The 17,148-nt window shown below is 36.5% G+C and overlaps 1 protein-coding gene across 1 annotated transcript in view; it reads left to right on the top strand.

The window, feature by feature from the left end:
• The window catches only part of LOC150105960 (myotrophin homolog), a 48,589-nt gene that overhangs the window by 19,737 nt on the left and 11,704 nt on the right, over window positions 1-17,148 (top strand). Inside the window, exon 2 of the mRNA XM_090393724.1 lies at window positions 12,520-12,630. Within this exon, the coding sequence (XP_090249850.1) occupies window positions 12,520-12,630 (111 nt within the window). The remainder of the gene's footprint in view (window positions 1-12,519; window positions 12,631-17,148) is intronic.

Here is a 17,148-nt window from a genome sequence, read left to right on the forward strand (position 1 = left end):
AATTCCAGCCTATTCAAATCATTCAGCAAGTACTGCATATCAGCAGCATTCTGGATTACCCTACCTATCTTTGCATTATTAGCAAATAGCTGAATGTTGCTTGTGAAATCCTTCCCAGTATCATTAATGTACAGATTGAATAACAGTGGACCAAGCACTGATCCTTTCGGTACACCACTGGTTACCTTAAATCTTGCAGACTCACATCCCCTGTATACTACTTTGATATCTGTCATCAGCCATCCTCTTATCCATGCTGATATTCTATAACCCAAACCCATTTTCTCTAATTTATGCAAGAGCCTATCATGCTGTTTTCTGTCAAAAGCCTTAGCAAAATAAAAAATTTTCATGGTGTATCCGTTCCCCCTTGTCTATTTCAATGCTAACATTACTAAGTTTAACACACGTGAATCACAATAGTAGGTTTTTTTTATTACGTAAATATTTCGTCCTAGGTATCTTAGAACATCATCAGTACAGTAAGGCAATACTAGGAATGACAAAAGAAAGGGCGCATACGTACAAAGGAATTCAAATTGCATGCAGTGGCACGTTGCGACCTGAACTTAAATTAAATTGAACTAAATTACTTAAATTAAAATTAATTACAGTTAAGTTATTATTTTACACAACTTTGTATGACAATTTCCCGTACTTTAGGAATGGCAAGAACATCATTGCAGTTTAGATTTGGTTTGTGGAGTAGGGCTTCAGCACTTTCTTTATATAAACGTTCATATTTATATGAAGATCTGTGTAGAAGTTTTGTCTTTTTCCAATGGATCTTGTGGTTTGGGTTTTCAACTCCGTGTTGAGCAAGGCCTGATTTATGCGGTTTGATGAGGCGGATATGGTTTTGATGTTCCGAAATGTGTTTAAAAACTGATCTGCCTGTCTGTCCAAAATAAGAAAGTTTACAGGAGCATGGAACCTCGTATACACCAGGTAGTAGCATAGGTGAAAGTTTGTCTTTAGGCGAGGGTAAAGTTTTGGATCTGGTTGAGGTTTGTAGGTGGCAGCAAGATTGTATTTCTTCATAATTTTCAAGAGCCGTTCAGAGATGCCTTTGATATAAGGTATGGGAATCCTATGTGGTTGTTGTTTAGGTTGAAGTGCGGAGAAATTGCTGATGATTTTTTTTAGTTATTTTGAAATTGTAACCATTTAGAGTGGCTGTGTTTTTGATTATTTTCAATTCTTGTTTTAGAGAATCCTCGGAGGAGCATGATCTGTGTGCTCTGGTTACCAATGATTTAATGATGCCAAATTTTTGAGAGGGATGATTAGCTGAAGTATTGTGAATGTAGCGGCCTGAAAATGTCTGTTTGCGATAGACCGAGGTGGAGATGGAACCGTCTTCTTTTCTTTGGATGTGTAAATCCACAAAGGGGATGCCTTGTGGGGATTCTCTTTCTAATAAATCTGATGTGTGGATGAAGAAGGTTGATTTTTTCTAAAAACTGAAGTAGCTCTTGTTCGTTTTCGAGCAAGAGCTACTTCAGCTCTTGTTCAAAATAATCGAAATAATCAAAAACACAGCCACTCTAAATGGTCACAATCTCAGAACAACTCAAAAAATCATCAGCAATTTCTCCACACTTCAACCTAGACAAGAACAACCCCATAGGATTCTCATACCTTATATCAAAGGCATCTCTGAACGGCTCTCGAATATTATGAAGAAATACAATCTGCCGGAAAAAGAAATGCTGCCACCTACAAACCCATCAACCAGATCCAAAACTTGTTACCATCGCTTAAAGACAAACTTTCACACATGCTACTACCTGGTGTATACGAAGTTCCATGCTCCTGTAAACTCTCTTATTTTGGACAGACAGGCAGATCAGTTTTTAAATACATTTTGGACCATATCCTCCTCATCAAACCACATAAATCAGGCCTTGCTCAACACGGAGTTGAAAACCCAAACCACAAGATCCATTGGAAAAAGACAAAACTTCTACACAGATCTTCATATAAATATGAACGTTTATATAAAGAAAGTGCTGAAGCCCTACTCCACAGACCAAATCTAAACCGCAATGATGTTCTTGCCATCCCTAAAGTATGGGAAATTGTCATACAAAATTGTGTAAAATAATAACTTAACTGTAATTAATTTTAATTTAAATAATTTAGTTTAATTTAAGTTAAGGCTGCAATGTGCCACTGCACGCAATTTGGATTCCCTTGTACGTACGCGCCCTTTCTTTTGTCATTCCTGGTATTGCCTTACTGTGCTGATGACGTCCTAAGATACCTAGGACAAAATATTTACGTAATAAAAAAACCTACTACTGTGGTTCACATGTGTTAAACTTAGTCATGAATTCTCCACAGGTTTCTCTATATAATCAAATGCTAATATTGTTATAGAATGTGAGCTAGTTGCTAAAACATGACCATCCTTTAGCAAACCCATTTCTGAATGCACATGCCATAATCAATTTTTCCAAAATCTTCACCACCATTCCTGAGATACTAATTGGTTGATAGTTGGATACATCGGTCTTTGCACCACCCTTGTGCAATGGAATTACCATACGTTCCTTCCATTCCTGTGGCATCTTCACTATTCTGACTCATTAAACACCCTGGTCCAAAGAATAGCCAGTTCAGCTGAATACTCTTTTACCACACATGCTGATATCCCATCAGTCCCTATTGCTGAATTCTTATTCAATTTGTGCAACAGCTCTAATACCTCGTCCTCATGCACCTGCGTTTCTTCATCCAGTGAAGAGGTAGCAGTGAACTGAATGTTGCGTACACCAGGTTAATAGCTTTAATAAAATGGCCACTCATTAGTTGAACAACCTCTTCTGCATATGTAACCCTCACGCCATCTGGATTTAGAAGAGCTATCCTTTCATATTCATTCTTTCTTTTATTTGCAGCATATCGAGAGAATTCTTGTCGGTTGTTTTTAGCATGTAGAGCCAGTTTCTTTTCATACTCAGACTTTGCTTTCCGTACAACACTTGTGACTATTCTAGACTGCTGCTTGTAACGTTCATAATTGATGTCATCCTTATGAACACGGTATTCCTTCCACATCGTTCTTTTCTTACAAGTCTTGTTTAATATGATTACACATCCATTTGACTCCTACCCTATTTATTCTTTGAACTCTTGTGATGACACATTCTGATATTGCATCATTTAAGTATTGTTTTAAATGCTTCCCATGCAGTATCAATATTCTTATCTAGCATAATGTTGGAGTCTTGACAGATAACAGATTAATTTGGTGAAAGTTGTCTATAGGAAGTTGCTACCATAATATCTCTTGACGGTACATATCAGGAATTTGATGATGATGATAAAAATAAAATATACAAGAAATCACAAATTTATTTAATTGAGGATAACAAGTTCTCACATTTTTGGAATAGTCATTATGATTGTGGTAAATATAACTTCAGCACTTTCTGTGTATAAAAATTCATATTTTGTATGGATCTATGCAGCAACTTGGTGTTTCCCCAATGGTTAGTGTTTTCGATTCCATTTTGTGCCATGCAGATTTGAGGTTCGATAAGTCAGATGTGGTCTCGATGTTCAGGGATACATTTATTTACAGATCTTCTTTTTTGTCCATAGTAAGACAAGTTGCATGAACATGACACTAGATATATGCCAGTAGCATTGGTTGAGAATTTCTTTTGGAGAAGGTGGCAGGTTATGAATTTGGTTGATGGGTTTGTAGGTAGCAATGAGTTGGTATTTTTTCATAATTTTTGCCACACATTCAGAGATGCCTTTAATATATGGTAATGGGAGTCCTGTGGGCTTGTTTTTCTGGGTTGCTGTATAGGAAAGTGGTTATTTTTTGGATTATTCTTGGATTTTATTCATTGAGTAAGGCTGTTTCTTTGACAGTTTCCAGTTCCTGTTTTATAGATTCTTCAGAAGAACAAATCCTATGTGTGCTTGATACTAGAGATTTTGTGATTCCATATTTTTGAGATGGATTGCAGATTGATGTTTAGTGGATATTATGACCCAATTCTTTTTGTGGTGGGAATTTAATACAAAGGATGTAGATTGTTGAAATTTTTGTAGTAATGATTGAAGTTCTGGTTCTGTGTGACTCCACACTGCAAAGACATCATCAGTGTACCATAGCCAATTTGTTCATTTTGGGTCAAGAGAGAAAATTCTTTTTTTCTAAGTGTTCAAGATAAAAGTTAGCTAGGTTAGGTGATAGTGTGAGCCTAACCTAGCCAACTTTAACATTCACGCTTGAAAAAGATTCATCAAAAAGTATTTTCTTTCTAGATGTACACATGTAGCATAAGCAAGATGGATGCACTTCCCCTTCTGTCTGCCAAAAATCAACTTTTTCAGGTTGTTATATCCATTCTACATCTGCCCACAATCTCCAAAATATGGCATCATAAAATCCCTAGTGTCAAGAAGACAAGATTTGTTCTTCTGAAGAATCTCTAAAACAAGAACTGGAAATTTTCAAAGAAACAGCCTTACTAAATGGGTATAATCCAAGAATAACCCAAAAAATAATTTACCACTCCTATACAGCAACCAAGACAAGATGCTCACAGGACTACTACTGTAGTAGTAGTCTGACATCCCAGGCTAAAAGATCATCTGCAATTGGTGCCCTAAACATTGATCTTCATACTATCCTTCAACTGGGCAAGGATAACTTAATTTTATTTATATGGATACTCCCTGGAGTCAAAAGACTCATTGTCGGAGACCTGCTGTATCCCTTAACACAATACTTATCATGCATCTCTTTAGACCTATTCACTGTTGGGGTGCTCATCTCTTGCAATCCATTCCACTCATTCACCACTCTTCAAGTAAAGAACCTAGCTTGTATGTCCTTACTACCCATGACCCCTTGTTTTTCCCCTACTCCTGGTGTATTGAAAATTTTCTTTTGTGTTAATCTTATAGAATCCCTTTAGTAACTTATAAGTTTCTATCATATCCACTCTCCTCTGCCTGTGGGCTAAACTACAACCCACACACCCTCAGTCTATCCTCATAGGAATCATTCCACAGATCTGTCACCAGCTTTGTCACTCGTTTCTGAATCCTCTCTATCACCTCCCAATCTCCAGGAAACACAGGTGACCAAATTTGTGCACAGTAGTCAACATGTGGCCCAATCATAGCTTTAAAAAGAGGAATAATAACCTCCATATCTTTACTTGTCAGTGTGTTCTTCAGCATCATTTATCCTTGGCGCTATTTCTCAACTCTTGAAATATGTCCTCTGAATTTCAAATCTCTATCCACCATCAAACCAACCCAGATCCCTAGCCTCATCAATTTCCTGTAAACTAGCAGTACCATCAATGTAATACAAAGTATGTTATCTTTTCAGACCAAAATGCATTACCTTGCATTTTACAACATTCAGTTGACAGCTATTGTCCTTTTCCCACATTGCCAATTTATTTAAATCATTCTAGTAGCAAGGCTTATACGTTGGTCAAACATAACTGGTAATTAGCTTACGGAATTAACAACGCATATGAAGGATATTAATTAAAGGCAACTTTAATGAATAACTTCAATATTTCAGCAACGTCACATTGCCATCTTCAGGAACATAAAAATATGGTATATGCCTGCAGGCACTAACAAAAGCAAATGAGGAAGAAGGCAATAAACTAATATTGTTTCTAAAGTCCTAATGGTGCCCTATGGCGGGCTAATTTGGTTGTCTTGGCTGTTGGGTTGAAGTTCTCATAATGTAAGTCTCCCAAATTTGGGCTAGTTTCATGCACCCAAATTTGTTGAGGTTTGGAACGTTTTTTAGAGCTGCTGATGATTCTTTGAATAATCTTTCGTACTTAAACTTGCTGCAGTGTATTTATGTACCAAAGACCAACCACTTCCCCTAGACCTACCTGGTGTATACCAGGTCCCTTGCAGCTGCAAATTGTCCTACTTTGGCCAAACAGGCAGGACAGCAAATATCAGGATTTCAGAACACAAAGACTACATCGGTTTCACCAGTACAGCCACTCTGGGCTGGCAGACCATGCCTTAGATACCCACCATAGAATTTGTTGGAAGAAAACTAAAATAATACACCACAGCAAGTTTAAGTACGAAAGATTATTCAAAGAATCATCAGCAGCTCTAAAAAAACGTTCCAAACCTCAACAAATTTGGGTGCATGAAACTACCCCAAATTTGGGAGACTTACATTATGAGAACTTCAGCCCAACAGCCAAGACAACCAAATTAGCCTGCCAGAGGGCACCATTAGGACTTTAGGAACAATATTAATTTCTTGCCTTCTTCCTCATTTGCTTTTGTTAGTGCCTGTGTGCACATACCATATTTTTATGTTCCTGAAGATGGCAACTTGACGCCGAAATATTGAAGTTATTCATTAAAGTTGCCTTTAATTAATATCCTTTATATGCGTTGTTAATTCCGTAAACTAATTACCAGCTATTTAAATCATCCTGTAAGATATCCACATCATCACCTTTATCAACTATTGTCCTCTCCAGTTTGCATCATTGGCAAACAACTGAATACCCCCTTTCAAATCTTCTGCTATATCATTAATGTACAAGTTAGCATAGTGGTCCTAGTACAGAGGCACTCCACTAGTTGCCATCATTCATCTTGATTCCACTCCACCATACACCAATCTGATGTCTGTCAGCCATCCCCAACCATGCCTCCAGCCTCATATCCATTCCCAATTACTCTAACTTATGTAATAGTTTTCCATGTGGTATTCTGTCAAATGCCTTCGCAAAGTCCAGCATAGCCATTTCCTTTATCCAGTTTCCTGTCTCCTTATTATAAAATGTGAGTAAATTATTCAGGCAGGAATCTGCTTAAAAAGCCATGTTGTCCCTTATAGGAGTATCATATTCCTATCCACCCATTCCTGAATTCTACTTTTACCCAACTTTTCCAAGACTTGAACCATCACTCCAGAGATACTAATTGGTCTGTATGCATCTTATCTTTCCACTTCCCTGAACTTTGCTAGAGCTGAGATTTAGATTAAACAATTTCATCAGTGGCACTGCCAGTTCACTTGCACATTCTCATAGCATAGCTGAAATACCATCCGGTCCTATTGCTGTACTCGCACTGATATTTTTCAATATACTGAGTACTTTCAGTTCATCCACTTCAATTTTAACACCAGTCTGTCACATCAGTAACTGCAAAATCACCACCTGGATGATATACTCTTGCAAAAGTGATCACATAGTAACTAAAATATTTCTTCTGCTTCTGTCACTTTCCTAGTAAATCCAAAAGAGTTTTTTTGCTACATAGCAGGTAAGAGAGAGAGAATGTTATCTTTTCATAACATTCTTTCTCTTACTTGCTATGTAGCAAAAAAACTCTTTTGGATTTACTTTGTCCTGCTGAGCTAATTTTCTCTCAAAATCTGATTTAGCCTTCATTACCATACTAGTTACCCTTCTTGCTTGTACTTTATTTTGCTCATGGACATTGTAATCACCCTGTTTATATTCATTCCACAATGCGTTCTTTTTTTGCAGCTCCTGCTTTATATTGCTAGTCATCCACTTAATCCCTACTCGGTTTATCCTCCTGACCTGGGGCATGAGCTCTGATACTGCCTTGCTCAAAAAGTCCTTGACCACTTCTCATGCACTAATGACATTGGAGCAGTGCCATAGCATAGGAAACTATATGGAATGTAGTTTCTTATGCCATGGTACTGCTCCTAGTTGCCTCCTAAGTTTGTCATAATTGCCATCTTTGCAGTTTCGCATAAACCCTTTCTTGACTTAAATTTCTTCATGTAGACCCAGGACAAGACTGTATAGTCATTTTCCTCAATCGCAGGTAGAGTTGCTACTGCTGCTATAGATAGATCTTCTGATGCTGTTACCAGATCCAACACTCTCAAACTTCAGGTCCTTTCCATCACATGCTGTTTCTGGTAATTATCCCTTAGTAACTGTATAAATTCCATTTCCATTTTACCGCGTGCCCTTTCTTTCTTCCTTCTAATCTATATCACCCATAGTTGAAGTCTCTCATGATGATTGCTCAGCCTGCACTCATTGTCCTAACCTACTGATGCATGGCATCCGCTTCTTCTTCTGGACCCTCAGGTCTATAGCAGCAACCAACAATATATTTTGTCCTATTGGCCTCTATCTCACACCAGACAGTCTCAAATAAACCATTTTCATCAGATCTACAATCTTCCTTAACTTCTATTTGGTTGGTTGAAGTTCTTCAGCTATCATTAATAACACTCCTCCTCCTGCCCTATCTATTTCTTCTGTCTTCTCTGAATATACAGTATGTATTACATTCTCTTCCTGTAACTACATTATTCTCTGTCATCCAGGTCTTGCTTGCCAATCATTTTTGGCCAAGTCAAGCTGACAAATGCCGAAAAACTTCTCTCCTTTATTTCAGATACTTCGGGCATCAGTGCCACCAAAACACAGTTTTGTCTTTTCTCATAAAAAAAAAAAAAAAAAAAAAATCCAGTTCACCTACCCTTACTCAGTAATACACAAATCACCAGACAAGCTCAGATCACTCTCTGCTTGGACTAACGTTTATCTCTAGTCTCTCCTGGCATGAACATGTCACATCAGTAACCTCCTCAGCATCCAAGAAACTAAGCATTCTCTTTCATTCAAAAGGATATTTTGCACCCAACCAACTCCTAACTATATACAAATCCGAAATCTACCTATGCGTTGAATATTGCTCACATGTTTGGGGTGATGCACCTAAAACTTCCTTTAAAAATCTTGATGCTGTCCAAAGATGAGCAATTAGGTTCATTAATGATCCTACTTTTACATATTCACTTCAACCTCCATCTATGCAGTATTTCAGCACTGTGTCTATTGTACAGGTACTTCCATGGTCACTGCTCCAGTGAATCGGCAACTATCATTCTTTCACTTTCAGTTGCACCTGTTAATACAAGAGCAGTAGCTGCCTAACGTCCCTTTATTGTGCAACTGCAAATGTACCGAACCTGCTTCTCTTCCTCTTTTGTTCTATCCACCTCTGTCCTCTGGAACAGCCCTCCTCATGAAGTATTCCTAAACTTGCAGCTTTTCAAAAAAAAAAAAAAAAACAATAAACCTATTTTAGTCCTCATCTGCATCCCACACACAGCACTGATGTGCTTACAGGTCTCTTGACCTCTTGTATATGGGATCAATATTGAAAAAAAATACACACACACACACATGTATATATATATATATATGTGTGTGTAGAAAGTTTACCTTGGGTATAATATATGTTAAAGTGTTATGTTAAAAAAAAAAACTTTCTACATCTATCTCTCATCCTGAGATTTTTATTTAATAAGGTCAAAGCACCTTATGGTAACTTGTTTTGGTAAAATATTTATAAGCTCTGTATTACTCAAAACTTAGTATTTCTTAGCCTGGCTCCCACTAATGAGACCTCAATAAAGGTCGAAACCGGTCTGGGTAGTGCCCCCCCTTGCCTTTAATACATAGCATCATACATCTCTTCCAGGAGATGTGCTTTGCATTAAGAGTAAATATTAAGAATGGTGATCAGAGCTTATTCTACCTTTGCCACGAATTGTCTTGACTTGCACTACGTGCAGGGTCAGCTAGACTTGCAACACTCTTGCAGGCGCAAACTTGACTGACTTGTCTGTTTGCTTACTTGGGAAATTGAGTAAAAAAACCAGCTATTATATTTAAAATAGCTTGGTATCTTTAACACACACACACACCTTCTGTCCAAAAAAGAAACCGAACTTTTCGAAAATAGAAGAAAGTAGTGGTGTCATCTGTTGTATCTATTTGTTGTCGAGAGTGGCAGCCTTCATTAGTTTTGTGTCAACTTTTTATGACATTTGTTTCATTAGAAGCCGAGTTATAGTGCCAAGAGCGACAGTGTGTTTTGACGAACGGTCGGAAAATGAATTTCAAACAGAGAGCTGCGATTGACTTTTGTGTTAAACTTGGTAAAAGTTTTATCAAAATGCATCACATGCTCCAAAGCATACGGTGATGAATGCTTATCTCGTACTCAAGTTTGAGTGGTTTAACTGATTTCAAAGTGGTCGTGAGACACTTGAGGACGACGAAATGCTGGGCTGTCCAAAAACTGGACTGAGCGAGGTTAACATCCAAAAAGTGTGTGATTTCATCAAAGAAAACCCGAAATCATCTGTGAGATTGATTGAAGATGAATTGGGGATTCCAAAATCAACTGTATACATAACATTTTGACTGAGAGTTTGGGCCTTCGTAAATTGAATTCGCGATTTGTTCCCCACAAGTTGACCGACGACCGAAAAATGTATCGAATTGAACACTCCAAGGACCTCGTTAAAACCACTCGTAAGGACTCAAACTTCCTTGAAACAATCATTACTGGTGACGAAATGTGGTATTTTGAGTATGAACCTGAAACAGAGTGCTGAGTGGAGACCACCAGAAGAGGGGCATCCAAAAAATAAATCGCTTGTAGAAGTCATAAGTAACGACAATGCTGATTTGTTTGTATGATTCCAAGGGCATTATTCATTCTGCCTGGCCAAATGGTCAATGCTAAGTTTTATCTCGAAGTTTTGAAGCGATTGATAGTGAGAATTCGTCCTGTACGGCATGAATATCATGATGCAGGCAGCTGGTGCATTTTGCACGATAATGCACCATCTCATCGTTCGAACATTGTGAGACAGTTTTTGAGCAAAAACCAAGTTTGTGTGTTGGATCAATTGCCGTATTCACCTGATTTAGCACCCTGTGACTTCTTTCTCTTCCCCCGACTTCATTTGCCGATGAAAGGAAAGCGATACGACACCATTAAAAATGTTCAAGAGGCAGTAACCACGACCCTCAACAGTATCTCAAAAACCGATATAAAAAAAACTCATTTAACTAATTAATTGACCGTGCTAAATGCTGTATGGAAGCTGAGGGAAAGTATATTGATTGAAACAAATGATTTGAATAATTCTAATTGACCTGTGTTTTATTTTCTATCAAAAGTTCGGTTTCTTTGTGGACAGAGAGTGTATAATAAAGGCATCTCTAAATGTGTGGCAAAAATTATGAAAAAATATGAACTCATTGCTACCTATAAACCCATCAACCAAATTTGTAACTTGCTGCCTTTTTCTAAAAAAGATTCTCACCAATGATGCTACCTGGCTTATACCAAGTGCCATGTTTATGCAACTTGCAATGGACAAACATGAAGATCTATAATTAAATTTATCTCTGAAAATCAAGACCATATCTGGTTTATCAGACTCCACAAATCTTGCCTGAGAACATGGAATTGAAAACACTAACCACAGGATCCAATAGGAAAACACCAAGCTGCTGCATAAATCCATATATAAATATGAACATTTACACAAAGAAAGTCCTGAAGCCCTACCTCATCAACCTAACCTCAGTCGTAATGACTACCTCACTGTTACAGAAGTGTGGGAAATTTTTATCCTCAATTGTATTAAATAAATTTGTAATCTCTTATATATTTTATTTTTAACTAATTTTAATTATTTTCAGCCCATTAATTTTAATCCATGAGCATGCGACTGTATACATAGATTCCAATTTAACATTTGCCATACTGTTTCTTTGTTCATTTCCTTATTAGTTGCTATTTGCACTAATATCTTACAATATATAAGATGAAATTACATTATCAACTTGTAAGTTAAGGGATATATATCCCATATCGTTTCTTAGCCAAATAAGAAACTCAAAGAGTTTCATGCCGAATATAGTAGAAACTATATATATAAAGTTCGGTGATTCCAAGCGTAAGCAAATACCTGGATACTGCTGCAACTGACCCTTAAGGTAGTGCAAGCTGAGGCAACTCATAGCAAAGGTGGAGCTAGCTCCGATCACTATTCTTGATATTTACCCATAATGTGAACTTTGCTCCTAGGAGCTGTATTACTGTTCAACATTATGAGAGGTCGTCACTACCCAGACCGGTTTCAACCTTTATTGAGGTCTCATCAGTGAGTAGGTAGACCTAGTTAATATCAAGTTTGTAGTGAACAGAACTTATCACCCTTCTATGAGTATTGCCAAGAGGTGTCCTAATAAATTGAAGCCTTTGACTCTTGATATGTCTAATAATTACATTATCAATTTATTTCTACTGTAGTTTTATTTGTTATTTTATAGTTAACTTGCAATATGGCAAAGTAACACTAATTTGGTCAACTAGTTAATTCTATTGACCTGACCTCTAGTGTGTTAGGTGAGTTAGTCTCATACAGAAGTGGTATGGTTTTCCTTCTTGGAAATTTGTTATCTTATAAAGAATCAAACTGGCCAGAAGAATGCATACATCATACACTGGCCTCATAGCCTTGTTTGCTTCTGCCATAAATCCAAAACAACCATTGAATAACAGAATGTGTTAAGTAGTTTAATTTTTAGATTTTTTCAAAAAGGATTTCAGACATTATCTTATTAAAAATGATGAAATTCATGAGGTTATTTATTGTATGACAACCTTGTTTATTAACAGAAAGTTGATGTAAATACCAGCATTGATGGTCGACCACCAATCCATTATGCAGCAGATTATGGACAAACTGATGTTGTCAAATACTTATTAGAAAAGGGAGCAGATGTTAATGTAAGCATTAATTTGACATTTGTTGTAGATTGTACTTTCATTGGTTAGAAACTTATGTTGACTTTGAAAATGTTGTAGCATACATTAATATTGTCATGTCTAAAGAGTTGCTTTCTTAAGTATATTTAACTTTAGTAGTTTTATTAATACTATCTTCCTTAATATTCAAGGCCAGTATACTGAATCAGCTGTTAAATTAAATATGAACCATTATGAACTGTATGAAACATTGTTGAGCACTGTATTGCTGTGGGCGTTGATCACATTCCTTATTAGGGCACTTTAACAATATTATTTTGACCTTTTGTTTTTGACAGTTATCTTCATGTATCCATTTGCTACTGCATTAAATATTTATTTACAATTTTTGTGAGTGTTATTTTTATATCTCATCATACTGCTTTTCATCAAATTGAATAAAAATTCATCATACAGTTTGAGTTATTGTAATTTTTCTCTTTGTTTCTTAATTTAGAGAAACCGGTGTATATTAATCCACCTAGATCTTGGTCTTTTTTTCACCATCCTGACAACAAATGCTTGTTTTGCTAATCTGACTTGGAACTCAAATATTCACTGTATTGCTCAGTATGATGTCCTGTTCACACTGTTATTTTCATGTTTTTGAGCAGTTTTTTGCTTGGCACCTAACTAGCAATTATCATTCCACTTTCTGTTGCCTTTTTCTATCTATAGTATTGATATTTACAAATTGCATTCCTCTTGAATATATTTTACTACTCTATCACTTATCAGTCTTTCACAGTAATTACTCTAGTTACACAGAATATTTTTATTTATTTATATTTTTAATCTCTGAATGTTTTCCATTTCTAAGCAATAGTTGCCAGAACATTTTTATGCATTGCTGATATCATTGTTATTTGACATTTCCAAGGACTCATCAAGGGAGGACACTCTACTGCTGTCTTACCACTTAATCCATCAACTAAACAGAATGCCACTACCATCATCATCTAAACACATCATCTACTGCTTACCATCAACACTAGTGGTTTTTTTTTGTCTGTAAATTGTATGTGTTCTCATGGCCAATTTGTCTGCATGAGGGATGAAAAACCAGAGTGTCTGGGAGAAAAAACCCATATAAAGATTCCTCTCATCGTGGCAAGAATTGAACTTAGGCCTTTTCCAATCAAAGAGTGCAAAGTACCATCGTTCTTCCAAATGTGCTATGGAGGTGCTTATCTTTTGATTCTTATCAAAATCTTCTTTTACACATAGCTTTGTTTTCTTACTTTCCTTATCTCTCAAATAAGGCATTGATTTACTTGCCAAGAATTTTACCATGACCACCTCATTTACTTCTTGAGTCCATGATGGAGTTTTGATTTATCAGGGGAAGTGTGAGTTTGCATACTTTACCATATGCTTCCCTGGATGAATCAGAGTTTTTACCACTGATTCTTGTCTTTGCATTTTTATTTTTTCTTTAGTAATATTTATGTTTGAGTCTACAATTCACATGAATAAATTCCTGTGTAATAAGAATAAATTAGTCAAAAACCTTATACAAGAGTGTACAAACTATTTTAACTTTGGATGCAAGAGATAGCTTAAAATTAAGTTGATCAATGACCATAGACTATGGATAATTTTTTTTTAATACGTGATCAACAAATGAAAGGTTACAAGACCTGTATCATTGTGCATAGAGAGGAAAGTTAAAGAATAGGGACATGCAGTGGGAGGTGAAATGCTTGCATATATACCACCCAGTGGAACCCAATCTCCTGACCATTTGTGGCCTCTCCAATTTTCCCTGCAGGGAAAGCAAGTGACAGCATGGTTTAACACTAGTTGATTTGGAAGTCTGGATTCCTAACTCTTAGATTTGGTCCAATGCACTGAGTAATAGCCAGCCTATTGAATTGTTTTACTGCTGTATCCACAAATAGAGAAGAGTGTGCAGTCCCCTACAGAGTATTTGACATGTCCTTGAATGGTGTCACCCACCCTTCATGTGAGAAACGGGGAGAGAACTGGAGCCATTGCTCTGAAGACCAAACATTCCAGTAAGCCACTTCAGGCGTCATGCCTTATACTGCTCATCTGAGATGAATTGATAACACTGGCCAACAAAAAAAAAAAATTTTTTTTCTGCTGATTATGATCTGACACTTGTTTTTTACTAATTTGGGTGCGCTGATTTCAAATATCAAACCTATTTTTCTCTGTCACGTCAGGTTTTTCCTCTATGGCATTTTCTTTTTGCTAATTTGTAAGTTTTTGATAGTTTAAGGAGGCAGTACTATTTAGAGGATCAAAAAAATCGATTTTTTAATATTATTTTCTGAAAGTATATACTTCTAAAAATCTGTTCCTAACTTTTTATCAAGAAATTCGAAAAATTCCCGAAGATATAGCCTATTATTCAAAGCAGTGCGCAGATCAGAATCGGAGCGCTCGCCGCTCTCGCTTGTTAGTAAACGAATAAATGCGTAAGAACCTGCAACGGCACGTACTGGCACTTTGAATGCAAGAGAGGCCAATAACCGACCTAATACATTTAGGCAGTTGTCATCGCCAAAAAGTAGGCGATGACAACTGCCTAAAACAAATGAATGCTATATGCGTCATAGCGGACAAAGAACGATCGAAATCAGTCAATCGTTAACCGATCGTGAAAGTATGATGAGCGCTTATAACGTTTCGATAAAGTCTCTGGTTTTTTTTGTCTTTTTAGTTGCATGTTAGTCGGCAGTGAAGAAAATACATCATGTCTACTACTCGAAAATGTGTCAATAGTGTAGATTCCTTCTGCTACGTTTGTGGCAGCTTTACTGTTCCCAGTCAAAGGACAAATATCACTGATTTCATTAAGAAAGTGTACTTTGCATACTTTGACATAAAACTTGCAGATCAGGACAATTCATGGGCTCTAAATAAAGTGTGTAAGTCATGTGTAGAAAATTTACGACAGTGGAGCAAGGGAAAACGCCAAAAATTAGCTTTTGGCATTCCAGTGATTTGGCGTGAACCGAAAAATCATGTAGATGATTGCTATCTTTGTTTAGTTCAGACTTCTGGTTATAATAAGAAGAATAAGAAAAAAATTGTGTATCCAAATCTCGACTCAGCAATTCGGCCAGTTGCTCATTCCAATGAAATAGCCATGCCAATTTATAAAGGACTTCCTTTACTTGAGAACGAGCATGATCGGGATATGCCAGATGTTCTTGAGGAGCAAGACCCGGATGTTGATTTAGACAATGAAAATTTAATTTCTAGTTCTGGACCGCAATGTTTTACTCGAGCAGAATTGAATGACTTAGTAAGAGATTTGGGCCTATCAAAGGAATCATCGGAATTGTTAGCTTCAAGATTAAATGAAAAAACTTACTGGAACGAGATACAAAGATAACTTTTTATCGTAGCAAGGAAAGTAATCTTGTACAATATTTTAATCACGAGTGTGGATTTGTTTACTGTAACATCGTGTCAGGTTTACTAACTGAAATGATTGTTGTACAATATCATTCAAATGAGTGGCGTTTATTTATCGACAGTTCAAGCAGAAGTCTCAAGTGTGTCTTACTACACAATGGGAATGTATATAGCTCAATTCCTATTGGCTATTCAGTCCACTTAAAGGAAACATATGAGGACATTAAAAAGGTTCTGAAGTTATTAAAATATATACAGACCATAACTGTATCATCTGTGCGGATCTTAAAATGGTGAACTGTTTACTTGGCTTTCAAAGAGGATATACAAAGTTTCCATATTTTCTATGCTTCTGGGATAGTCGAGCTAGAAACCAACACTGGAGTCAGAAACATTGGCCTCTTAGAATATCCTTAAATGTTGGAGAATAGAATGTTATAAATCAACCTTTAATCGACAGAGAAAAAATCATTTTTCCACCTCTACACATCAAACTAGGTCTTATGAAGCAGTATGTTAAAGCTTTAGATTTACAAGGTGACTGTTTCCAATACATATGTGAAAAATTTCCACGACTTAGTTATGAAAAAATTAAAGCCGGTGTATTTGATGGACCGCAAATTAGAACTTTAATGAGAGACCCAAATTTCATCAACTCTATGAACGAAATTGAGAAAGAGGCCTGGACTTCATTTATGATGGTTGCGAATAATTTTCTTGGAAACAAAAAAGCGTGCAATTACAAAGATCTAGTGGAAACAATGCTTGAAAATTTTCAGCGCCTAGGTTGCAACATGAGCATAAAGCTTCATTTCCTATACAGTCATCTTGATAGATTTCCCGAGAATTTAGGTGCTGTAAGCGATGAACAAGGCGAAAGATTTCATCAAGACTTAAAAACTATGGAAGATCGGTACCAAGGAAGATGGGATTCTCACATGATGGCCGACTAATGTTGGAGTATTCAAAGGGATTGCCAAAACAGAACACACAGCAGAAATTGCTACAAACAAAAATTTATTCCCTGAAACTCATGTGTAAGTAAAATTGTTATTTTTTTATAAATATTCTTGTAATTTTTAATGAATATTGTTAAGTAGTTATGTATCT

Source organism: Typopeltis vanoorti, chromosome 6 (genome assembly GCF_054136105.1).
Source record: "Typopeltis vanoorti isolate ZY-2024b chromosome 6, IOZ_Tvanoo_1.0, whole genome shotgun sequence".
Lineage (NCBI taxonomy): Eukaryota > Metazoa > Arthropoda > Arachnida > Uropygi > Thelyphonidae > Typopeltis > Typopeltis vanoorti.